The sequence below is a fragment of the Herpailurus yagouaroundi genome, unplaced genomic scaffold, assembly GCF_014898765.1.
Source record: "Herpailurus yagouaroundi ecotype Mexico unplaced genomic scaffold, PumYag 184, whole genome shotgun sequence".
In the NCBI taxonomy this organism is placed as follows: Eukaryota; Metazoa; Chordata; class Mammalia; order Carnivora; family Felidae; genus Herpailurus; species Herpailurus yagouaroundi.
In genome coordinates this window covers 21,095,061-21,122,531 of record NW_024412415.1, presented here as the reverse complement: position 1 = coordinate 21,122,531, position 27,471 = coordinate 21,095,061, and the positions used below count along the sequence as shown (strand labels likewise).

The following is a 27,471-nucleotide window of genomic DNA, read 5'->3' as shown; positions in this document are numbered from 1 at the left end:
TCTTCTCCAGTTTCTTTTCATTAATGTCTTAATGGTTTTCAGTGTACAAGTCTTTTACCTCCTTGTTCTTTGATATAATTATAAATGGGATTGCTTTCTTTAATTTTTTTTTAAGTATTATTTACTTTTATGAGACAGAGTGTGAATGGGGAAGGAACAGAGAGAGAGGGAGACACAGAATCTGAAGCAGGCTCCAGGCTCCAAGATGTCAGCATAGAGCCCGACATGGGGCTTGAACCCATGAACTATAAGATCATGACCTGAAGTCAGATGTTTAACCAACTGAGCCACCCAGGCACCCCATGCTCTCTCAATTTCTCTTTCTGATAGCTCATTATTAGTGTACAGAAATGCAACAGATTTTTGTACATTGGTTTTGTATCCTGCAACTTTATTGAATTTGTTTATTCTAACAGTTTTTTGGTGGAGTCTTGAGGATTTTCTATATATAATATCATGTCTGTTGCAAATAGTGACAATTTGACTTCTTCCTTTCTGATTTGGGTGCCTTTTATTTCTTGCTCTGACTAGGACTTTTAATACTGTGTTGAATAAATGTGGTGAAAGTGTGCATTCTTGTCTTGTTCCTGACTGTAGAAGAAAAGCTTTCAGCTTTTCACTGTCAAGTATCTTGTTAGCTGTGAGCTTGATGTACATGGCATTTATTATGCTGAGGTATGTCACCTCTGTACCCACTTTGAGAATTTTGATCATAAATGGATGTTGAATTGCGTTATCTTTTTAAATTTATTTTAAGTTGTGATATATGTAACATAAAATTTTTATTTTAATCATTAATTTTGAAGCTCAGTGGCTTTAAATACATTAATGTTGTGCTCCCATCATCACCATGCATCTCCAGAGCTTTGTTAATCTTACAAAATTGAAACACTGTGCCCATTAAACAATAATAACTCCACATTCCCCCATTCCTTCAGATCCTGGCAATACCCATTTTCCTTTCTGTTTCTATGAATTTCACTACTTTACGTACCTCATGTCATTGAAATCATACCATGTTTGTCCTTTTGTGACTGGCTTATTTCATTTAGCGTAATGTCTTCAGGTTTATCCACATATAGCATGTGTCAGAATTTTCTTCCATTTTAAAGCTTAATAACGGTCTGTTATGTATATACCACATTTTGTTTATCCATTTGTATTGTTTTTTATATTTATGCACATATTTACCATTTCCCATATTCTTCATTCCTTCTTATGGATCTGTGTTAGTGTTGGGTGCCATTTCCTTTTAGGCTGAAGAACTTTTTTGAGTATATCTCGTAGGGCAGGTCTGCTAACAACACATCTTCTCAGTTTTATTTATCTTGGAATGTGTTTATTTCATCTTCATTTATGAAGAGTGGTTTTGCTGGACATGGAATTCATAGTTTATATATTTTTTGTCAGTGCTTTGAACATGGCGTTTTACTTTTTTTGTCCTCCATCATTTCTAATGAGGAATTAGTCTTATTTGTATTGTCATTTCCTGTACATGATGAGCCGTCTTATTCTTGCTGCTTGCAAGATTTTCCTTTGTTTGGCTCTTGTATTAACTTGGTAGTTTCACTAAGTTGTATTCAGGTATGTCTCTGTGTTCATTTTACTTTGGTTTGTTGAACTTATTGGAGCTATGGATTCATGTTTTCATCAAATTTGAGAAATTTTTATCAATTGTTTTCTGAAATATTATTGATTGAAAAGTATACATTTTATGGTGGCTCAGTCAGTTGAGAATCCAACTCTTGATTTCAGCACAGGTAATGGTCTCACAGTTGTGGAATGGAGCCCTGCATTGAGCTCTGCCCTGGGCATGGAGCCTGCTTGAGATTCTCTATGTCCCTCTCCCTCTGCCCCTCCCCCACTCATGTGGGTGAGCACACTCTCTCTCAAAAAAACAAAAAACAACAACAAAAAAACCCCTTTACATTTAGTTAATAGATTATAGGAATTCTGGGTCCTGTTGTATTTTTTGTTTGTTTGTTAGTTTATTTATTGTGGGCTGTTTATTTTTTAGTAACTTGCCTGTACTTTGTGAAATCAGTCTGGTCTCCTTTGTAGTACACAATTGCTGATGTCTCTGCTAAGTTTTTTAATTCTTATTCTTTAGGCTGGCTTCCTTAGAGGTCTTTCCTGTGTCTGCATAGCTTAATTGTTAGCTAATGATATGGGCAGAGGTGGTAAAGGCTACCACCCTTTGCTGATTGGTCTGTGGGTAGGATTTAGAATACAAAGTTGGAGCCAGTTTTCAACTCTTTGTTGGTTTTACTTTTTTTTTTTTTTAATTTTATTTTTAATCTCTACACCCAATGTGAGGCTCAAACTCACGACCCTGAGGTCCAGAGTCACCTGCTGTACCAACTGAGCCAGCCAGGCACCTTGGTTTCGTTTTATGCCAGGCTTTCTCAGGTCTTCCTAATAAATACATACCTTTCCATTTAGCCAGACTTGTAAGCTTTTCGCAGACCTTCTGTGGTTTTCTCATTTACATGATCTTTCTATTAATTTTCTGACTAGTTAGGCACTTATCCTAACCAGGACCTCTACCAACTTCAAAATTTCCCTATTTATTCACAATGAAGTCCATCACTTTTATCCACCAAATCCATGGGTTTTTGCTGCCCCACCCTGAAATGAGTCCACCCTTTTTGCCAACAAAGCTGTTGGATTCTTTTTGCTAGCTTTATGTTGGCAGAACTGCCAGTCTCATTATTCCTGCTGGCAGTGGGTGGTCTGGAGCAACCTCAGGCAGACAGGTCTAAGCCTCCCACTGTTCTTACCTGTAACTGTAGCATTTATTCTAGAGCAAACACTTCTCAATTTGCAGGCTGTCTTTGGTTAGTTTCCTGTGCTCCAGAATGGTTGTTTTGGATAGATTTGTCCAGCTTTATACTTGATGTTCGTGTATGGGAATTGCCAACCCCTTCATGCCTCTGAGATAACTATGTATGTATGTATGTGTGTGTATATATATATATTTTGCAGGTAATTTTTACATTACTTACAAAGCTTCCTAAGAAGTTTTGGTGGTATTTTGATTAGATCTACATTGACTCTATAAGTTAATTTTCAGAATATCAACATATTTACATTGAGATTTCTCTCTAGGAACATGGCATTTATCTCCATTTATTTGGACTTATCCCTCAGGAAAATTATTTAACATACATATAGGATTTACTTTGTTAGTAAATAGCTTTGTTAGTAAATACTTTGTTAGTAAATAGCTTCTTTGTTAAGGTTATTCTTAGGATTTTTAAAGGTTTTTTGCCAATTACTAATGCAATGTTTTTTTCCAATGTATTTTTCTAATCGTTTACTGCCAGTTTGTAGGAAGGTTAGTTTTTATGAGTTTGTATTAGCTGATCTTGTATATAATTGTCTTGCTGAACTTACTTCCCTTATAGTTCTAATAGTTTGTCAGTTTGTTATTTTGGTTCTTTCAGGTAATCTAATTATTTGCAAATAATGACAATTTTATTTCCTTATAATCTGTACTTATATTTGTTTTTAAAATTCTATTGTATAGGCTACGATCTCTAGGAAAATAGTACAATAGTAGTCAGTCTGGCTTAGTGACTTTGCTAGAAATATATCTAATGCTTCACCATGAAGTGTGATGTTATATGAGTCCTTTTTAAGTAAAATTTCTCTTTTATGCCTAGTATCAACTGATATTTTGGCATGTAATGAAATTAAATTGTTTTTTATCTTTTCATTTCCTAGTATGATAAATAAGAAATAATGGTATTTGATCAAGATGCATTATAATTTTAATATTTTCCTCAATTCAGTTTGCTAATTTTATGATTTTTGCATGTAATTCATAATAGAGATTGGTTTATAAAGAACAATGCCTTAATAAACCAGACATTCATTCCAAATTAAAAGAAATGTAGATGGGAGCACTTGGGTGGCTCAGTGAAGCTCTGTGCTGACAGCAGGGAGCCTGTTTCAGATTCTCCTCTCTCTCTCTCTGCCCCTCCCCCACTCATGCTCACATGCACTGTCTCTCTCTCTTTTTCAAACATAAATAAATAAAATACACATTAGGGGAAAAAAAAGAAATGTAGATGTCCCCATCTTCAGTCCCCTTCTGAGTTTTTCTGTTTACTATAGTTTACTATTAAAGCCTTTCTTTAAGAGGTATGTTTCCCATATCATATTTTTTTTAACAAAGGAACTTCAAGGATTGTTTAACATTTGTTTGTCTTTCTCTTTGATATATTTAGTCTCTCTTTTCCTTTTATTGTAAGCTTTGTGGTATTCTTCATGTTTTTCTCTTCATTCTAGTCCCTTCTGTCACCTGCTCTGTAAAGACTTTCTTGGCCCTTCCTCTTCCCCATTTCTCCCTGAAGAGTTAGCCTTTTTTAAAAAATATAGTGTATTATAAATTAAATCATAAATGTATATGTGTATATATGTATGTATGTGTATTTCTATATGTATGTATATATATGTATATACATATGTAGTTCTCTTAATTATATCTTTGCTATAATACCATAATTTTCCTGTTACTTTTGGTTATAAGGGTAGTCTCATTTTTGGTAGTTAAGGCTTAGTCTTACATGTTTTTAAAAACTTTTCAAAATTCACTTCACTTGTAGAGATTCTGAGGGATTAAGGGCGTTCTGACTGCACATACTTTTCCCTTCTTCCATGTGTTGGGGCAGAGAGGAAGGAGAGGAAAAAAGGCAAACATAATATTTAACTGGGTGAAGTTGTCATCTTCTCCTTTTAGGTTGTGGCTGTCTCTGGCTAACAGTGACTGGTCATCATGCCCTGTTGTCGGTCATTTAAAGGCTGGCTCATTGCCACACGTAAGATCCTTCCTGGCCCAACCTTTTGGCAGCTCTCTGAACTTAGAACATGCAAAAATTACCATCTTTTGTGCTTAGTTTAGGCCTTATGTGCAATTCTCGGACTATAGGAAACTCCTGTTCAGTACTCTGTGAAATTTATTTTGAAGTCAGTGTTCCACGATCCAGTAGGAAAATAACAGTCTTCCAGAAGAAGGTATTAGGTCATGGAGATATTACAGAACACCTCTTCAGTGCAGTTTCATACTTAGAATGTTTATTCTGTATTCTGAAATAATTCAGCTTCTAGGAAACTCCATCTCAGCATGTTATTCTAGAGCTGTGCCAAATGTAGTATTTAAATGTAAATTAAGTCTCCCTCTCTCTCTGACCCTCCCCCATTCATGCTCTGTCTCTCTCTGTCTCAAAAATAAACGTTAAAAAAAATTTAAAAAAAGAAATGTAAATTAACTTAAATTTACGTTAATGAAACTTAAATAAAATAAAAATTTAGTTTTTCAGTCACATTAGCCACATAAAAAAAACTTTTTTTGAGTTTACTTATTTATTGAGAGAGAGAGTGCAGTCGGGGATGGGGCAGAGAGAGAGAAGAGGGAATCCCAAGTAAGCTCAGCACCGTTATTGCAAAGCCTGATTCAGGGCTCAGACTCAAAAACTGTGAGATCATGACCTGAGCTGAGACCAAGAGTCTGTCACCTAACCAACCGAGCCACCCAGGCACCCCACATTAGCCACATTTTAAGTACTTCCTTAGCCACATACAGCTAGTGGCCGCTGTATTGAATAGCACAGAACATTACCCTCATTGAGAAAAGTTCTGTTAGATATTGCTTCTTTAGACAATAGAGTCAGGATATTTTTGTAACCACAGGAAAGTCAGAGATACATGGTCAGTCATTTACACCAACCAGTTAGGCTTTCACAGGCTTTTTTTTTCTTTCTTGCCCATATGAAGGAATTTTATAAGAGGGAAAAAGAGCACACTCCTGTATGATGCACTGCTTTCAAATTCATCTGATAGTTAGCTTTTCTGGTGGAAGCTTCAAGTAACTGCTACTGCAAACATATTTGCCAGCAACGGCATCCAAAGTTCAAACATTTCTACCCACCAGAGACAAATTTCTACCCACCAGAGACAAATTCCCTAGTTCATCCTTCCTGTTTCCTTTCTTACTCTTCCCTTGTTTCTCAGGTGAATGTAGGCACAACTTCAGTCCCAAGACAAGGTAAGGCTGGCATACATAGAAAGGCGTGTGTGTGTGTGTGTGTGTGTGTGTGTGTGTGTGTGTGTGTGTGTGTAAATTTTGGAACAAGTGACTTATTTTTTAGAAAAAAACAATTTTTTTTTACCAAGCCCTTAGATATCATTTAATTGAATGCCTGCCCCCATTTTACGTATAAGTAAACTGAAGCTAGAGAAAATGATTGCTCAAGATGGTATCAATAGTTAATGGTAAATCTGGAGCCAAAACCTGTGTTCATTGACATACTAAATCATTTGCTATTCCCATTTTAATTTTTTATTCACTACTAACAATTGCTGCAGATTCAATGACAAGAATTTAGAGGTAAGACTATTATAATGCAGTTTTTATTTTTAAAATGTTGCTTTTTACATGTTTTAAAGTTTTGGTAATTGTAATTTTTACAGATTGAAGAAGAGGAGAGGAAAAAAATAGAAGATATGAAAGAAAATGAACGAATGAAAGCAACTAAAGAATTGGAAGCCTGGAAGGAATGTCAAAGAAAAGCTGAAGAACAAGAAAGAATTCATAGAGAAGAGAAATTCTGTGAACAAGAAAAGCAAATTGAAGAAGAGAGAAAAAAATTAAAACATAAAAGCCATACTAGAATTTCAGCATCTAGAAATCTTGCCACTAAAGGTACAGTGATTAATATTTTCTGGGAAAGTGGGGCCTGTTGGTGAAGTGTATGTGTCACTTTTTATTTTCATAATCTATTTACACTATTAGGTCATTATTTTGGTATATAGAGAATAAGTACTATAATATAAGGCTAAGGTGAAAGATCTATTTCTTCTTTTAGGAAGTAGTGACATTTTCAAAATACAATGAGCAAGGATTCAGTGTTGGTTTTGCTTGTGTGCTTTATTTTGAAATGTATGCAAGTGTTGTTAAATACATGTTTAACTCAGGTCCAAAAAGACTTGGAGTGGACTAGCAGCGCCAGGAGCATTCATTTATTTCTTTAGAGATAAGAAACTAGGAATCTCATTAAAATACATTTTCGTCACATGACTGAGGAACATGAGTACCCTTACACAAACTTAGTTGCAAGCAAACAAGGGTTTTCCTGGCCTTCGATCCTGATGTGTTTAGAAATAGGTAAAAGAACATATTTCTTTATTGAAAGCTAAGAGTTTGATTTTATCTGATTTTAGAATATTAAACTTTGCTTTGGGTATATTTCGTATATTTTGTAAGTGGAACATTTTGTAGCAAAATCACTTATGTAATAACAATAATTAACATTTATTGGGTGATTTCTCTATGCCTGGTGATTTTATTGATTGTGTGACTCAGCCTTCACAACAACACTTTGGGCCAAGTGCTGCTATTCTTATTAGAGGAAGTAGATATTCAGAAATGATAAACACCTACCCAATAAGTAAACTTGTGGGATTTGAGCTCTATACTCTTTCTTCTAGGCTATATGTCTTTACCTCACTTTAAGTGAGGTTGAGTGTGTTGAAAAGTCATTAAATGATCCTATGATTTAAGAACCATGATTATTCCCATTTTCCAGGTGAGAAAAGCCATAGAGAGTATTACTAGCCCAAAGTAACGCTGCTCATAAATGGTAGAGTCAGAATTTGGACTCAGGTGATCAGGCTCCAGAGTAGGTGAAGATCATTGTTGTGTTATATTGCTACACAGATAAAACAGGCAGATTAGCCATGTTCATTATTTGATTCATAACATATTTTGGCAGGGTTTGTTTGTATGAAGGAGACATTTGCAATCAGAAATGTGTTAGGGAAGAAGTTCTCAAAGTGTATAATACTGGTTTGAAAAAATATTACCTTTTAAATGTTTGTTGCCTAGCATCCCAAAGCCTTAAAATAACTTTGAAGAGTGACTCAGTTTGTGCTTAACCAAAATATTACTAATGAAGAAATAGCAAAACCTTAGAAGTTTTAATTACCAGTTCCATATTATAAAGCACATTCCCCTAATTTTATCTCTTAATGTGAAGCTAGGAGTCTATACTGTGATTCAGTTACTTTGCAGGGCATAGGAGTTAAATGTGTGTGTGAGATCCATGCTCTTCTTGGACCTAGAACTTCAATATTGGGTGATGTCATTTTGTTGAAAACTACTTAGTATTTTATATTAAGGTGATTATAGAAGTAAAAAATTTCCAGAGGCACCTGGGTGGCTCAGTAGGTTAAGCATCTGACTTGAGCTCAGATCATGATCTCCTGGTTTGTGAGTTTGAGCCCCACTTCGGGCTCTGTGCTGACATCTCAGAGCCTGGAGCCTGGTTCGGATTCTGTGTCTCCCCCTCTCTCTGCCCCTCCCCTGCTCATACTCTGTCTCAAAAATAAACAAACATTTTTTAAAAATTAAAAAAAAAAGAAAGTCCTTATCTCATAGAGATACCTACTGAAATATGTATGGATAAAAAAAATATGTCTGAGATTGGCTTCAAAATATATGTGAAACTAGATAGAAGATGAAGTGATATTGGCCAGGAGTTGATAATTGAAGTCAGGTCATGAATGCATGATGGTTAATTATTCTATTCTGCCTACTTTTATATATGCTTGAAATTATTTATTATAAAAAAATAAGGAACAAAGCATATTGAATTATTTTTATAAACAAAGTAATTTTAAATTAGTAAAACAAAAAAAACCTCATTTCCCCAGCCTGTCTTGTAACTCGATGTAGCCAGGTGACAAGCTCTGGCTGATGATATGCAAAAAGAAATCTGCTAAAGATTTATAGAAAAGTATTACTCCTTTCTGCTTGCTTCTCCTTTCCTTTTCCTACGTAAGATGAAGGTCTTTGCAGAAAGTTCATTAGCTATCTTGAGACCACAAAGAGGCAAAACATACATTAAGAATGATGGAATAGGGAAGAAGAAGGAGCTTGCAACATTAAAGACATTGGAAAGCCAGTACCTCTGCACTGAATTACCTTCCTACCTTCCTTCAAGCTTGTTAAGTGAAAAACAAAAACAAAAACTCATTCTTGGTTAATCAACTGTAGTCATGTTTTCTCTTCACACAGCTTAGAGAACTTTTGACTGATAGAAATGGATAATGTGCAAATTTGGTTTAGCATTTGAAAATTATTCAATGTAATGAAGAATATTAACACAGTAAAGGAAAAAACATATGATCATTTCACTATTGCAGAAAGGTATTTGATAAAATCCAACACCCATTTATGAAAAAAATTGCTCAGCAGATTAGGAGTAGAAAGGTACTTTTTTACTTTAATGAAGTCCTTTTACAAAAAAATGTATAGTAAGCTTCATGTTTATTGGTGAATTAATGAATGCTTTGCCCTGCCCCGTAGGTCCAGGATCAAGGCAAGCATGTCTAGTTTCACTGATTGTATTCAGCATTGTACTGGAGGTCCTAACCATTGCATTACGACAAGAAGAAGCAATGAGAGGCATGAAGATTAGACAGAAAGAAGTAAAACTTATTTGTAGATGACACAATTGTACTTGTGGAAATCCCTAAGAAATATGAAAAATGACAACTAGAACTAATAGGTGAATTAATAAATTCAGGATATAAGTCACTTAAAATTTTATTTACCAGAGGCAAACAACTGGGAAATAACATTTTAATTTATTTATAATAACATTAAAAGAGAAAATATGTAGGAATAATTTAACAAAAGAAGTGTAAGATCACATCACTGAAAACTACAGAAGGATTGCTAGGAGATATTTTAAAAGTCCTAGCTAAATGTAGTGATAGAACATGTTCCTGAATTGGAAAACTCAATGTTCGGATGTCAGTTCTTCTTAAACTCATCTATAGATTCAGTGCAATTCCAGTAGAAATCCCAGTAATCTTTTTGTAGAAATTGACAAGCTGATTCTAATATTTATATGAGAATATAAATCACCTAGAATAGGCAAATGAATTTTTAAAAATGAGAGCAAATATGTAGGACTCACACTACCTGATTTGAAGACTTAGTGCTTAGCGTCAAGCTACAGTAATCAAGACAAGATGAAATTGGTGAAAGACAAACACAAGTTCAAAAGAACAGAATACAGAGACCAGAAATAGATCCACACATGTATAGTTCAATTATTTTAACCAAAGGTAACAAGATAATTCAATAGGTAAAGGAAGGTCTGGAACAAATGAATATCTTTATGGAAACAAATGAGGGTAGACTCTTACCTCACTGTGTACATAACACATACATAAGAAGACAATCCAATAAACAATTGGATGAAAGATTTGAATGAACTTTTAACAGAGGAAGACATATGAATGGCCAATAGACATATGAAAAGATATTCAAATTATTTGTTAGTAAGGAAATGCAAATTAAAACCACAATGAGAGGGACACCTGGGTGGCTCGGTTTGTTAAGCCTCTGACTCTTGATTTTGGCTCAGGTCATGATCTCACAGTTCCTGAGATAGAGCCCCATGTCTGGCTCCTCACTGACGGCTTGGAGCACACCTGGGAGTCAATCTCTCTGCCCCTTCTCTATGCTCATGCACATGCGCATGTGTGCCTGCTGTCTTTTTCCCCTCTCAAAATAAGTAAATTTTAAAGCCACAGTGAGATACAGTACATAGCACATACCCACTAAAATGACTAAAACAGAAAATTAAAGACCATCAACACAAGTGTTATTGAGGATATGCTGCAACTGTAGCTCTTGTACACCAATGGTAGAACTATAAAATGGTACAACTACTTTGGACAAGTTTTTGGCTCCTTCCTTAAAAGTTAAGTACATACCTATCATGTAACTCGGACATCCTTGTCTTCAGTTTTTACACAAGAGAGAGCTATACACCTAAAGACTTGTGTTCAAATGTTTATGGCAACTTTATTTACAGTGGCAAGAAACTGGAAGTGATGTTCATCAACAGATGAGTGAATAAACAAACTCTCATACATTCATAAAAATGAAATAAAAATGAAATACTCTGCAATAAAAAAGAGAGACCAAACCAGTCCATACTGCGTGAAATTGTAGAAAATATTAACCATTCTATAATGACTGACAGCACATCAGTGGTTATCTGGGGCCAGAGGTAAAAGGAAGGGATGAACTTCAAGTGGCCATAGGGGACTCTTGGAAGTGATAGAAACTTTCTGTCTTGATTATGATTGTGATTTCATGGGTGCATACATCTGTCAACTCATTGAATTAATACACTGTAAAATTAGTACAGTTTACTGTACATAAATTATTTCTTAGTAAAATTGAATAGAGTATATTGGAAATACTTCTAGGCAGAAAAACATCAAAGTGCACATGATTTTCTCAAGTTCTTCTTATTCATCAGTTATGCTTATGGCTGGACATAGTGAAGCCTCCATTTGAGGGTCCTGGCCCTCGTACTATTGTATTTATAGGAGACTGGGAAAGGGAATCATTGAACGTCTAATTAATTAACTATGGGAACTTCCTTATCTTGTTAGAAGAAGTTCAGTTACTGGAATCAGCTTGTTCTGTTGATGTAATTTTGACTTGCTCGGTAAGCTACTAAACGCGTTGTAGAGGGAGAGATGAGACTTGAGGCCAGGTTAATTTGTCCCTTTTCAACTTAGAAAGGTAGGGCAAATGTAAGTCTGGAAAAAAAAAAAAAAAAGATTGGTTGAAAGTGTGTAAATAGAGTTTCACTACCAGATCTCTTCCTCATCATGACAGAAGATTGGGGGTTTCCTTTCTGCACAGTTGTAGACTGAGTAAGATTCTTCTGCATTGAAAATGCAGAGATTGAGTGAAAACCTGCATTGTGAAAATCTTAGTACTTATTCAAGGGATCCCCATGCACATGTACATATGCATGCACAAGCCTAGTGTACCTGGGATGCAGATTGGAGAATTCCTCTACAGGGAAGCTAGTGAGTGTCGGATGAAAAAATCCCACCATTTGTAATGGCCTAGCTAGTTCAACCTGCTAAAGCTGACTAGCCAACAGATTTCCAATTCATGTATACAGACCTTCCAGTCAGAATTTTTATACTTTATCTCTAATTGATGGTGACAGCCAAGACAAAGAAAAATGCAACTTGGAACAGCCAAGTAATGCAGGGAACAGAAGAAAACTTCACTATAACTAATGTCTTCAAAGAAATGAAAACATATATTTTTTAAAGTTTATTTAATTATTTTGAGAGAGAGAGTGGGGGGAGGGGCAGAGAGAGAAAGGGGGAGAGAGAGAATCCTAATCAGGCTGTGCACCGCCAGCACAAAGCCTGACATGGGGCTTGAACACATGAACTGTGAGATCATGATCTGAGCCAAAATCAAGAGTCAGATGCTTAACTGACTCAACCACCCAGGCATCCCCAAAACAAATTTTAATCATTAAACAAGAACAAGAGGCTACAGTGAAGAATACTAAGAGAATACAACAGTTTGGAAATTTAAAATGTGATAAAAATTTTAATTGTAATCAAGTGGTTGGAATATACTTTATAATTTTTTTCAGAAAGTAGAACAAAAGGACAGATTTAAAGTAGAAAAGATAAAACAATCAGAGTATCCTTCCAAGATGCTCAACATTCAAATCATAGGGGTATAAGGAAGAGAGAGGGAAAGACAGAGGAAATAATTTTTTAATGTTACAAAAATTCTGAAAACTTTAATGAATTGCCGTGTTGAAAGAGTCTATCAGGTCCAACATGGTAGATTTTGTAATATTCATGCCAAAGCACTGATGAACACATTACCAGAAACTTTAGCACCCTTTAGACAAGATCTTGCAAGCTTCCAGAGGAGAGGAGCAGATCATGCACAAAGGACTGGAAATGTTGGCATCTGTCCTCAACCTCAGCACTGGAATCCTGAAACATGGATCAGTGCCTTCAAAATTCTAAGTGAAAATAATTTTCACTATGAAATTCTATACCCAGCTTATTAATCAGGCGTGAGGCAAAAATAAAAACTTTTCACACATGCAAATTCTTAAAATATTTATTGCTCAGGTACACTGGGAATTATACCTTTTTTCTTTTTCTATTCTTCAAAATAGTCTGCTTTCACTAAGAAATATCTGCTGCTCAAACGTTTAGTAAAACTACCCCTAATATGTCTAGGCATAGAAGTACATTTAGTTTCTATAATAGTTAGTGATTTCCAGATTTTCTATTTTTTTGAAGTCAATTTTGATAATTTCTTTTCTAGGAAATTGTGCTTATTGCCTTTTCAAATTTGTTTGCATAAGGTTTCTCTTATTTATCTCTATCTCTAATTATAGCATAATTATCTCTATTTATTTATTTCTAACACCATTTTACTTTTCCTTGATCTACTGTTGTAACATTTTGTAAACTTTATTAGTCCATTCAAAAAAGCAATTTTTGGTTTTGTTGATCCTTTTTATAGTTTCTTTGTTTTCTATTCCATTAACTCCTGTGTTCTCTTAGTTTTTTTAGTTTTCTCTATTTTTTGTCCAACTTGTTTCCATTAATTTTGTAATATTTTAATACATGCATGTTAAGTTAAATTTTTTTCCCTCTTAAATACTATGTTAATACCAAGTCACCAAGTCTTGGAATCTTGTGTTTTTGTTCTTGTTTAATTGCAAATATTTTGTAACTCATCATTGTTTTTTCCTTTGGCCCTTGAATTACAAGGGAGTTTTTGTTTTGGTTTGGTTTTAGTTTCCAAATGTATAGAATGGAAATGACTATAATTCTCATATGTAAAATTTTCTGAATCATTATGTTTATAAATTATAGTTTATGATATGTATTTGTGGTGTTTAAAAATTTTTTTTTAATTTTTAATTTTTGAAAGAGACACACACACTCACACACACACACACACACACACACACACACACACACACGCACACACAGCATGAGCAGGGGAGAGGCAGAGAGAGGAGACACAGAATCTGAAATAGACTCCAGGCTCTGAGCTGTCAGCAGAGTCTGATGCGGGGCTTGAACCCACAAACTGCAGGATCATGACCTGAGCTGAATTCAGATGCTTAACTGACTGAGCCACCGAGGCACCCTTATTTTTGTTTATCCTGAGGCTTTCTTTTAATAAACAATGGGACACTTAGATTTATTATTATAAATAAAAATACACTTTTGCTTAGGATTTTCTTCTATCTTCGTGATTTACATTTACCAGACTTTCTTTTTCGTTCTTTTTTTCTGTTTTTCTGCCTTGGATTTAAAAAGTGTTCTTAATTACTTTCTTTTCTTTCTCCTAATTTGAAAGGCATGTATTCTATTTTCATTCTTTGAATGATTAATATTAAATTTTTTGTATATGTTTTGGCATATAGATATAATTCCAATTACTATATTTTAACATGCATACTAAACAAAGTTTTAAGGTTAATCTGTACCATACTTGTAAATATTACAAGGAAATTTAGTATGCAAATTATAGTTATACACATCTATGTTATTGTCTAAATATTTTAGTCCACTTTTTGGAGGGGCAGGGGGATCAGTTGACTTCACTATATTCTTAAATCCCTAAATTCAGTCATTATTGTTAGTGTGGGTTTTTTCTCCACTAATAGTCATTACTATTTAGATTGATGCATATTTACTGATGTTTTATTTGTCTTTGCTTCTTGTGTTTCACTTCTTTGTGGGTCAAACTGCCTTCCCTTTGATAATAAATCCTTGGGGGCACCTAGGTGGCTCAGCTAGTTGAGTGTCTGACTTTGGCTCAGGTCATGATCTCATGGTTCCTGAGTTCCAGCCCTACATCGGGCTCACTGCTGTCAGCACAGAGCCCACTTCATATCTTCTGTCCCCTGCTCTTTGCCCCTCCCTCACTTGCGCTCTCTCTCAAAAACAAATGAAACATTGAAAAAAAACCTTTATATGAAAGTAAATCCTTTAGTAGTTCTTTAATGAAGATTTATGGGTGTAAGTTCAATTATTGTCTTTATATTTAAAAAAAATGGTTTTAAATTTGTTTATTTTGGAGGAAAGAGAGAGAGAGAGAGAACACACGTGGGCGCTTGTGAGAGCAAGCACACAAACAGGGGAGGGGCAGAGAGAAGGAAAGACAGAATCCCAAGCAGGCTCCACACCGTAAGTGCAGAACCCAATGTGTGGCTTGAACTCATGAACTTCAAGATCATAATCTGGGCCGAGATCCTGAGTGGGATGCTTAACTTACTGTGTCACCCAGGCGCACTGATTATATTTTTACTTGTTGAAGGATGGTTTGGCTGTTTGTAGAATACCACATTGTAGTTATTTTCCATCAGTAATTTAAAGATATTTTTCTATTACCTTTTGCCTTCTAATGTTGCTGAGAAGTCTGCTCTTGATCTAGCTATTGATCCTTTATAAGGTAATCCATCTTTTGTTTCTGGTTTCTTTAAAATTCTTCACTTTGGTGTTGTTCGATTTTATTAGTCTCAGTGCAGTTTTATATTTGTTTCATAATGTCAGAACTTGGAATTTACTTTTATTAAAGAATGTATGTCTTCAGTCGGTTCTAGGAAATTCTAAGCTATTGTCTTCAAATATCACCTTTCTCAGTTTCTTTATATTTCTTAATTGCTCTGTTATCCTCAGATCTCTTTGAGTTTGCAGATTTCCTTCACCTGTGCTTAATGTGCTACTAAACTTGTCCTAAATGTTTTAAATTTCAGTGACAATATTTTTCATTTTAGAAGTTCCTTTTTTTGTTTGTTTTGCTTATTCTTTTGTCATTTTTGTTTGTTCATTTGTCATTAGTTTCTTAGTGTTTCATTATGGATTTAGCTTGTTTTTGCTCTTTAAATAAACATATTTAAAATTATTATTTTAATCTCTTCCGGATTATTCTATTTTTTCAAATTCTTAGGAAGCCATTCCTCCTGTTTGTTGTGTCTGGTAACTGTCCATACTGGATTGTTTCCTTATGTGACTTATGTGTTCATCTTCAGTAAGGATTTTTTGTTCAATGGGTGCATATAAAAAAAAAAATCTCAAGTGTTGTGGTTTGTGGAAATAAGAGTTGCTCACAGGAATACCTGGGGTTTTGATTTCTCACAAGAGACATTTTTTTTCTCCTCCTGTCCAAAGCCCCAGGAAGAACATTTCCTAGACCAGTGGATGGAGATTTTATAAGTATCCTTTTAAGAAAAAAATTTTTTTTAATGTTTATTTATTTTTGAGAGAGACAGAGACAGAATGCGAGTGGGTTAAGGTCAGAGAGAAAGGGAGACGCAGAAGTAGAAGCAGACTCCAGGCTCTGAGCTGTCAACACAGAGCCTGACGCAGGGCTCGAACTCACGAGCCGAAGTCGGATGCTCAACCAACTGAGCCACCCAGGCGCCCCTATAAGTATCCTTTACACTAAGAATGCAGCCCTTCTAAGCTTCTAGTTTCATTTCTAGCTTCCCACTTCTGTAATTATATCAGCATTAAATTTCCAGCCTTTAGTCTTTATATATGTATTTTGGATATAGATATAGATATATTTCTAAACAACTTTTTTTTTTTAAATTTTAGTTAACAGTGCAATATTGGCTTCAGGAGTAGAATTCAGTGATTTATCACTTATTTTTGTTTTAAGTTTATTTTTTAATTTATTTTGAGAGAGAGCTAGAGAGCAAGCAGGGGAACAGCAGAGAGAGAAGGAAACAGAATCCCAAGCAGGCTCTGCTCTGTCAGCACAGAGCCTGATGCCAAACTCAAACTCACAAACCATGAGATCATGACCTGAGCCAAAATCAAGAGTTGGACGCTTAATCAACCGAGCCAACCAGGCGCCCAATTCATCACTTACATACAACATCCAGTGCTCATCATAACAAGTGGCCTCCTTGATACCCATCATGCATCTAGCACATCTCCCACCCACCTCCCTCCAGCAACTCTCAGTTTGTTCTCTATCATTAATAGTCTCTTGTGATTTCTTTCCTTCTCTAGTCTTCCCCCCACTTCCCATATATTCATCTATTTTGTTTCTTAAACTCAACATATGAATGAAATCATAAGGTATTTGTCTTTCTTTGATTGACTTATTTCACCTATCATAATACATTCTAGCTCCACCCACGTCATTGCAAATAGCAAGATTTCATTCTTTTTGATGGTGAGTAATAAAATATTCCATTGTATGTAAACATTTTTTTCTCTAACATTTATTTATTATTGAGACACAGAGAGACACCGAACGTGAGCAAGGCAGGGGTAGAGAGAGTGGGAGACACAGAATCTGAAGTAGGCTCCAGGCTCTGAGCTGTCAGCACAGAGCCGGACATGGGGCTCAAACTCACAAACTACGAGATCATGACCTGAGCTGAAGTCGGTCGCTTAACCAACAAAGCAACCCAGGTGCCCCTCTGCTGCTTTGTTGTTGGTGTATAGAAATGCAACAAATTTCTGCACATTGATTTTATATCCTGTTGTCTTTGCTGAATTCATGTAGCAATTTTTTGGTGGAGTCTTTCGGGTTTTCTGCATAGGGTATCATCATGTCATCTGCAAATAGTGAAAGTTTGACTTCTTCCTTGCCAGTTTGGATGCCTTTTATTTCTTTTTGTTGTCTGATTGCTGAAGCTAAAATTTCCCATACTATGTTAAATAGTAATAATGAGAGTGGACATCCTTGTCTTATTCCTGAACGTAGGGGGTCCAAAGAGCTTTTTGTCAGCTTTTGAATTACCTGACTATAAATCTCTGATAAGACTTTTTCTTTGCTTACCTTTTGAACTGAACTGTATATTTGAACCTTTGTTTATTTGTTATACTTTTATCAAGGATTTTACGTGTACATAACATTTTATCTGGAAATTGTTTGTAGAAGTGTCTAAAGCCTTTAACTTATGCTTCTATAAACAGAAAGCTAATTTCTTTTTATTTTCTTGTTTTACTATTTGTCTTATTTTACCATAAGATTTTGGAGGCTAGATACCCTATTTTTATAATGGATACCCTATTTTTAATTTAACTAGTGGTTGGGGCGCCTGGGTGTCTCAGTCACATGAGCATATGACTCTTGATTTTTGGCTCAGGTCATGATCCCAGGGTTGTGGAGTTGTATTCTGCATTCATGCTGAGTGTTGAGCCTGCTTGAGATTCTCTTTCTGTCTCTGCTCCTCCCTCCTGCTTCCGTGCATGGAGCTTTCTCTCTCAGGAAAAAAAATAAAAAGGTAACTAGTGGTCACTTTAATGTTTTTCATAAACATTAAAAAAATTTTATTTTAGCAAAATTAGTAAGAAAATATTTTTTAATTTCTCATTATGGAAAAGAGTGCTTATTTCCTTCATGTTCAGTATTCTAGTAATCATTAGTAGTATTATACTGAAGTTAGATACTTCATTTTAACTTTTTATTCTGCTTTCCTTCTGTTGTACTAACATTTAAGAATCTTATTCATAAATTTTTAGTGTTTTCTCCACTATTTAGAAAATTCATGCTTTCCATTTTTACTATTAAGTTCCCTATGCTTGGGTTATTAATTTCATTTCTCCATGTTCTGGAACGTTTCTTTGAATATATTACAGTAAAACCTTAGGCTGTGAATAACTTATTCTGTGAGTGTTCTGTAAGACAAGCAAACATTTCTAATAAATTTTAACCTGATACATGAGTGATGTCTTGCAATATGAGTTGTACATGATGCTGAATGTCACATGATCACAACTGAGCCAATGGTTCTCTCTGGCTGCAGAATTGTGGGTGATTGTCTACCATGCTCAGATGCTCTATCTCATGCAGTAGTGTTTGGCAGAAATCAGATTTTTCAGAATGTTGCAAGGTGCCCACAACTGGCACTTGTGTATTTTTCTTCACTTCAAAGCACCTACAGACAGTCCTTTGCTTTCCATACAACCGTAAACTTAGGAATGTTTTGCTTTATTCTAAGTCAGGCTGCTGGCAGATATAGACCCTTTCCTCTGCTGCCTTATTGCCAGTTACATTAAATACAGTGCATGACAAGAGTTTATCAGTGCTGTACTGTAGTCAACATCCATATGAGTATATACAATGGCCCCCATGCAGAAAAAGATTCCATTGAGCCAATAGATAGCGGTGATTTCTGTTAATGATAGTGAAAGTCGTCTTACACAATAACCCTCCTCTCTCTTGTTTCCCTTATACTAGCCACGAAGGTTTTCAAAAGTAAGTGCAGGTTAATTTATTTTTCTTTTTATTGTATATTTTATTTATTATTTTGTATTATATTATGGTATTATAATCATTTTCATATGAGTATTTTGGGGTTGTGGAATGAATCATCTGAGTTTCCATTATTTCTTATGGGGGAAATTTGTGTTGATATAGAAGTGTTTTGGATTATAAGCAAATTATGCTCACAAACCAAGATTTTACTGTCTTTGGAAAAGATGGCTAAGTAATATATTCACTTAGTTCTACATATCTAGGAACATCTTTTGCTTTTATAAGTAAACAACAATTTACTTGGATATAAAATTCTTGGGACATTGGATTAGATAGTTAAAGCTAATTGTTGTAATAAGGAGATCCAAGTTACAGATCAAATAAGACAGAAATATAGTTCTGCATAATCTAATACTTGTTATATAACAGCGATCCATGTAGGCCTGATAGATGACTTTTTCTATGTGGCCATCCAGGCTGGTGGGGCCGCCTCTGTTATTACCTCATTTGTCTTCAATCTCTGGATGCTGCAGTTGGTGTTGTTTTTTAGCCAGTGGGAAATGGGAAGAGAAGTCCACAGCAAGCACATGTACCTATAAGATGACGATCCATAAGTTGTATACATCATTTCTATTCAGATTTTGTTGTCTCAGATTTGGCATATAGTCACACATAATTTTTTTTTTTTAACTTTATTATTTTGAGAGAAAGAGCCCACATGTGAATACGAGAGGGTAGTAAAGAGAGGAGGAGAGAGAGAAACCCAAGCAGGCCTCGCACTGTCAGCGAGGGCTTGAACTTCCCAACCATGAGATCATGACCTGAGCCGAAATCAAGAGTCAGAGGCTTAACCAACTGAGTGAACCAGGCGCTCCAATCACATCTGATCTTAAGGGAGGCTGGGTTATATCGATTCTAGCCTGACATAGTCATGTACCTAGCCTAGAACTCAAATTCTATTTCTAAAAGGAAGAGGAGAGCATGGCTAGGATACTGGAAGATAGCTGTCTCAACTACAGACATCTATAGAAAACTTGCAGTCAAATTTTTGTTAATGTTGCTTTCTTGTTTGTTTGAGTCCTTATTTTTTTCCTCCTTGTCCCCTTCCTCCCTCTCTTGGAAATGTCAATTTAGGCCATTTTCCAATTTTTTAATTTAGAAGTTTTTTTTTCTTATTTGTTTGTATTTTATAACAAAGATATTACTGTCATATTTGTGAAAAATCTGATTTTCTTTAAATTTTTGATATTTGCCTTTTCTATCTGTGTATCATGCTTTTGGTACTTTTGCAGTTTTTAAAACTAAAACCTAATTTTCCTTCCTTTTAATCATACACTTTATATTCTAACACGTAGATTAATTTCTCCTCTTATATTGGTTTAACCATTATTACATGTAACTATCTTTATTAAAACGTATAGCTTTTCATTATTACTTTTTTTTTTTTTTGCCTCTTTTCATTAGCTATCTCGGATGGCTGAAAAACTTTTATACCATCACTTTTATACCATAACTTTTATAAGGAAGCTTATAGAAGATATTGCTGTAGGAGCTTAAGGAAAATAGAGGTAGTGTTTCCAGTGATGGCTTTCTAAAATGGAAAGTGGTTGTAGAGTTTCCTAGAGTGCTCTCCCTTCCCTAGATTGAATGTAAATTAGACACTGTGTGTTTTAACAAAGAGAACCCTAGAAAAGTAGCTGCGGTCATTGATTAAAGGACAGATAACTTGCTGCCACACTTTTGATGATGGGTTTTACATTCTTTCTAGCAGAAGTTATCTTCAGTTTATTTGTATAGGATTTTAGAGGTAGCTTTGCTGTGTAATTAGTTGAAGAGTCAGTTTGATTGTTAACTAGAAAATGAGAGAGAACTCACTTGCTAATACTGCTTTTGAAGGAAGAAATTCAGAAAATATATTTTTGGAGAAGTTAAAGGAAAATAGTATTCCTGCTCCTCGCTCTGTTGGCAGTATTAAAATCAACTTTACCCCTCGAGTATTTCCAACTGCTCTCCGGGAATCACAAGTAGCAGAAGAAGAGGAGGTAAGTATATTTGCTGTTAGTTACAGTGATCACAATGAAAATATTTTTTATTTCATCTTTTAAAACTAGTACTGGTTCTGAATTTAAGTATTCATTAGACTAAAGATATCACTTCTTGAACATATTTTAGTATTTCCTTATGGAAAAGTATTTTGCAGAATTTTTTTGTCTCCAGATTCAGTGTGCAGTATTATTGCTTTTTCCAGGAGATAAACACTTGCCATCTATTTTATCAAATACATCATTTTCTTTTTTTTTTTAATTTTTTAAACATCTATTCATTTTTGAGAGACAGAGACAGAGCGTGAGCAGGGGAGGGGCAGAGAGAGAGGGAGACACAGAATCTGAAGCAGGCTCCAGACTCTGATCTGTCAGCACAGAGCCCAACATGGGGCTTGAACTGACGGACCACAAGATCATGACCTGAGCTGAAGTTGGAAGCTTAACCAACTGAGCCACCCATATGCCCCATACATCATTTTCTATATTAGATTTGTAAACTTGTGTTTTGGTAATGGATTTGGACATTTATTGTTAATACAATTACTCATTATTAACGTTAGGTATTTCTAATGTGACATTCTAGAATATCTCTCATTCATTTATAAATACCTGAGCCCTGGCATTTTGAATGTTTTATCTTTAGGTATATAGACTCTAAGAACTGCATTATTTTTTACTACAAGGTGTTAAGTGTTGCCTCTCACAATTCAAAACTTGTGGAAATGATTGAAGATCCTTAAGACATAATGACAGTTTATAAATATTAACTATTTTCTTATTAAACAATATATTCTAAATTTTATTATTTATAAAGTTATTTCTAGAATTATAAATGTGTAATTATTTAAAAGTCATTTATGGGGCGCCTGGGTGGCTCAGCTGGTTGAGCGTCCGACTTTGGCCTAGGTCATAATCTCGCTGTCCATGAGTTCAAGCCCCCTGTCGGACTCTGTGCTGACAGCTCGGAGCCTGGTGCCTATTTCAGATTCTGTGTCTCCCTCTCTCTTTGCCCCTCTCCAACTCATGCTCTGTCTCTCTCTCTCTCTGTCAAAAATAAACATTAAACAATTTTTTTAAAAAAGAAAAAATAAAAGTCATTTATGTATTTTTCAATATAGAAAAACAAATGTGTTATAGATAAGAAAAATAAAATAATAATCCCATGAACTCCCACAGACTCCCATTTGTATGAAATTCGGACTAGAAATTTTTGTATGTTTGGTCTTAACTATCTGGTAATGTTAAACAAAAAAGGATAAAAACTGAAAGTTTAAAAAAATCAGCATTATCAAATAGTATAGTAGTCTACTCAGGCTGCTGTAACAAAATACCCTAGACTGAGTGTCTTAAACAACAGACATTTATTTCTCAAAGTTCTGGAGGCTGGAAAGTCCAAGATCAGGGTACAGGGAGTAGTGGGAGGAGAGCTGTGTTCTGGTCTCTTCTTCTTCTTATAAGGACACTAATCCCATCATGCGGGCCCCATTCTCATGACCTCATCTAAACTTGATTACCTCCAAAAGTCCTACTTCCAAATACCATCACACTGGGGATTAGGGCTTCAACATACGAATTTTGGGGGTCACAAATATTCAGTCCATAACAAATAGTATTTCCATTTTATATAGAAGCTGGCAAATGTCAAAGTAGCTGTTAATAAAAATAAGATTTTTGTGTCCTTCATTAGACTTCTCTGATTTCAGTGGTTGCACAAACAAGCGGAAGCACGGAGAGCATTGAATACTGATATTCCTGAACTTTCTGATTTAAAAGAAGAAGAAAAGAATCCAGAATGGCTGAAGGACAAAGGAAAGTACGTTGTTTGGACTCTGGCTATGAGATTTATAATAAATTTAGGTAGACCGTAGTACTAACTACATTTTCTAGGTATCTTGACATATGTGCTTATGTGTGTATGTTGTTGGGGAAAGATAATCCAAATAAGCCAATTAGATAGGCAGGGCCTCCATATTTAAAAAGTCAGATTGTATAACAAATAAGGCTCTTATTTTTATTTGATTTTGCATTTAAATGTCATAGAAATGAAACATATCACTTATTAAAATCCCTTTTAAAATCACTTATATTTAACATAAGCTCTTCCTAGAAATGTGTTTTTCAGAAACTATAGCTTCTTTGATTATTCATCTCCATCTTTAAAAGATTACCAAATTTATCTTACAAATTTTCATTTTATATCCATGAAATCCTTATATTTATTTATATGTTTCTCTGTGTGTGAATATTTTTCAAAATGTTTTTTTACTTATTTTGAGAGAGAGAGAGCATGCGAGCGCACAAGTGGGGGGAGGGACAGAGAGAGAGGGAGAGAGAGAATCCCAAGCAGACTCTGCATGATCAGAATGGAGCCCAATTTGGGACTCAATCTCACAACCATGAGATCATGACCTGAGCTGAAATCAAGAGTCAGATGCTTAACCGACTGAACCACTGAGGCGCCCCATGTGTGAATATTTTTATACAGTTATCAAAAACAGTACAATCTGATACATTATGAATGGCAATTTGATTTCATATTTTGAGGCAGTTGTAGATATTACTTATTGTATTTCATGACATAGACTTTTATTTTTTTATTGTTGCCATAATAAAGTATCATGAACTTAGTGGCTTAAAACAACACAAATTTATTATCTTACAGTTTTGGAAATCAGAAGTTCAAAATGGGTTTCACTGGGCTAAAATCAAGGTATCATCTGTGTTTCTTCTAGAGCCTATAGGGAAGAATCTATTTGCTTTCGTTTTCCAGTTTATAGGTTGCCTGCATTCCTTGGCTTGTGGCCTCCAGCCAGCAATTGCATCACTCCAACCTCTCCTTCCATAATCCCATCTCCTTCTCTGGCTCTGACTTTCCTAATTCCCTCTTTCTTTTATAAGGATCCTTGTGATTACATTAGTATCCTTTGCTTAATCCTGAATTATCTCCCACCTCAAGACCTTAATTTAGGCCAGTCTGTGGAATCCTTCCTCCCATGTTAGGTGACAAAGTCACAGATTCTGAGGATTAGGATATGGACATCTTTTGGTGGGGTCGTCTCCATTATCTGTCTACCACAATGTCTGCATCTGTATTTTTCTTTTCTTATTTTTTCTTGGTCTTTTTGCCTGTTACACCACCAGGGATTAATATGTAGAGTTGAACTGAAGTGACAATTTTTCTGAAGGTCAGAGGCCTGGGGCTGACGAGTTGGTTTCTTTTACTTCCAACATTAAAGTCTTACATGGTCCTTCCTCCTCTTTCTCCCCTTCCCTGCCTCCCTTCCTCTCCATTTATTCAACGATTAAATAAACATCTATTAATTGTTTGCTATTTACCAACTAGCCTCTGAGCTACAAAGATCAGTGCAGGAGACATACTTATACAAATACTTATAATACTTTGTGAGAAGTACAATACATAGAAAAGAACAAAGTAAAATGAGAGTACATAAGAGGGACATTTACCCCTAAAGGAAGGAAGGTATGTTCAGAAAAAGCTTCATAGCAAATGTAGCACCTGAGATCCTCAGTGATAAGTAGAAGTTTTAAGAGAAAGGGAAATAAAGGCATTCATTTCAAGTATTGGAGAAAATATGAACAAAAGCTCAAGAGACCAGAAATGGTGTGATATATGGGTCAGGAACTTTGTGTGGTTTATTTTTTGCTAAAACATAAAATTTGAGGCTAGGAGTAATGACAAATGAACCTAGAAAAATCATCAGGTGCCTTGTGTGTTTGGTTAAAATTCTTTTTTTTAATTTATTTTTTAATTCAAGTATAATTACCATTTGGTGTTATATTAGTTTCAGGTATAAAATATAATGATTCAGCATTTCTATACATCACTCAGTGCTCATCATGATAAGTTACTCTTAATCCCCTTCATCTATTTTACCCATCCCCCCATCCACCTCCCATCTGGCAACTACTAGTCTGTTCATTATATTTAAGAGTCTAGGTGTTTTGTTTTTTTTTAGATTTTTTTTTAGATTTTATTCTGTAAGGAGAGGGGAAAAATGTGTTGCAGAAAACACAGCAAAGACCTTGAACTGGCCTTGTGGTAGGTGGTGTTGTAGGGGTGAAGAGGAGGGCAAATCGAGAAATAATGATGAGATAAAATAGGCAGAACCTCTTGATCGATTTGGAGGGAGTAAGAAGGAGGAGTTCTCAGTTTCTAGTTTGAATGATTGATTGCATGCTGTCACCAGCTAAATTAGGGAATACTAGATGAGAGGCTCGTCAGGAGAGAATGCAGGTAAGTTCAGTTTTTAGTATATTGAGTTTGAGATGTCTCTGGGCCATTCTGGGTGACACTGTCCGGCAAGTTTGAAACTCACAGGAGAAGCCAGTACTGTAGAAATAGATTTGGAGCTTATCAACATTTATATTGTAGTTAAATTTATAAAAGTGTCTGAGATATCCACAAAGTGTGTAGACCTGGAGAGTAGTGGCCTGAGGATAACACTCTGTGACCTACCAACATTTGAAGGTCTGGCAAAAGGAAGGAGTACACAAAAATATTCCCAGAAGCCAATGGAGCAGAAAGTTGAAACAGTTTTTGTTTTGTTTCTTTAAGAATATAAAAGATTTGAATAGATTTGGAGACAAGAGAAAGAAGAGATGATTGAAATCCTCCTGAGCCGAGTGGAGAAAATTGGGTCAAAGCCAAGAATTGGATGGATTGTCTTGAGTTTGTCCTTTTTATCCAATTGGTTAGCCTTAGTGAAGACAGAGTTTGGTTTGGCTATGAATTGTTCCTCCTTGCAGCCTGAGAATGCTAAAATGGGCAAAGCTGAGTGGGCTGTCCTGTTGGATTGATTACTTTGCTCTAGAAAATGTTGATGGATTGACTTGGAATAGACAGAGATACTTCATTTTCTGAGATTGGAGGGAACAATAGTGGAGACAAGTATATATCTAGATAAGGGAAATTGATTAGTGAATACTGTTGGCTCTGCCAGGTTGAGAACATGAATTCATAGAGATGTCAGTACAGCTGTGTGATTTATCTCCTTTAGGGTTTAGTCTTCTTTCGGATTTAAGAATAGATCTTGGGCCAGAGTGGGAATTTTAACTGACAAGTACAGTAAAAGACTAGTAGTGCAAGGGACCAGATTGCTCATAGAAAAATAGCTCAGTTGGGGCACTTGGGTGGCTCAGTCAGTTAAGCATCCGACTTCAGCCCAGGTCATGATCTCACAGTTCGTGAGTTCAAGCCCCCTGTCGGGCTCTGTGCTGTCAGTTCAGAGCCTGGAGCTTGCTTCGGATTCTGTGTCTCCCTCTCTCTGCCCCTCCCCATTCACATTATGTCTCTCAGACAATGAATAAATGTTAAAAAAAAAAATTAAAAAAAGAAAAAAATAACTCAGGTATTTAGCCACAAAGTCCAAGTTGGGTTACACAGGAAGAGATGCCAGGCAACTCAGTGGCTCAGTTGGTTAAGCATCTGACTCTTGATTTTGGAATCTTCTGGAATCATGGCAGAAGTCAGGATAGAGACAGATGCCGGGAACCAGTTTCAAAGGCCTTAATGAATATGAGAAGAGTGATTTTAACTTTTCTCTCTGTCTTTCTCTTAAAGTAGGCTCCAAGCCCAACATAGGATTCGAACTCATGACCTTGAGATCAAGAGTTGAACACTTCTAACAACTGAGCCAGCCAGGTGTCCCAGGAAAATAGTGACTTTTAAAAAGACAGGAGATGACAGTGACTAGAAGGCTGTAGGGGGAAAGATGTCAGGAATCTCAAAGGATAATGACTTGTGTATAAAGAGAGAGTTTGATCTTATATCTAGCAGAAGAGAGTCTGAAGAATGCCAGTTTCTACAGTCCTAACCCCTGATGTGGGGACTCAGGATGGGATGCAGTGGAGAGGGTGGTAGAGATTAGCATTGCCCTGAGGACAGAGCCAAGTTTATTTTAGACGGGATTTTTAAGAAAAGTTAAGGGTATAGGAAAGGAATGAGAGGTGGAGTCAGTTATGGCAAAACCGGGAATAAGAAAGTGCAAAGGAGGGGCACCTGGCTGGCTTGTTCGGTAGAGCGTGTAACTCGTGATCTGGGGTCTCGAGTTCCAGCCCCACTTTGAACGTAGAGATTGCTTTAACAACAACAACAAAAAAATTGCAAGGGTGCCTGGGTGGCTCTGTCGGCTAAACGGCTTACTTCAGCTCAGGTCACGATCTCACGGTTTGTGAATTTGAGCCCCGCATCTGGCTCTGTGCTGACAGCTCAGAGCCTGGGGCCTGCTTTGGATTCTGTGTCTCCCTTTCCCTCTGCCTGTCCCCTGCTCAGGCACACACACACACACACACACACAC

The 27,471-nt window shown here is 35.8% G+C and overlaps 1 protein-coding gene across 7 annotated transcripts in view; it reads left to right on the top strand.

The window, feature by feature from the left end:
- Positions 1 to 27,471, top strand: part of DNAAF4 (dynein axonemal assembly factor 4) — a 69,543-nt gene that overhangs the window by 19,742 nt on the left and 22,330 nt on the right. For 5 of the 7 annotated variants that reach the window (XR_005795832.1, XM_040492755.1, XM_040492754.1 and 2 more), the window contains exons 4-7: positions 6,475 to 6,706; positions 19,091 to 19,108; positions 21,005 to 21,150; positions 22,857 to 22,966. Coding sequence is in view for 6 of the 7 variants with exons in the window: in XM_040492755.1 (XP_040348689.1) it covers positions 6,475 to 6,706; positions 19,091 to 19,108; positions 21,005 to 21,150; positions 22,857 to 22,966 (506 nt within the window). In the remaining variant the exon portion in view is untranslated. The remainder of the gene's footprint in view (positions 1 to 6,474; positions 6,707 to 19,090; positions 19,109 to 21,004; positions 21,151 to 22,856; positions 22,967 to 27,471) is intronic. The other 2 variants (XM_040492756.1, XM_040492758.1) reach the window with 1 other exon arrangement.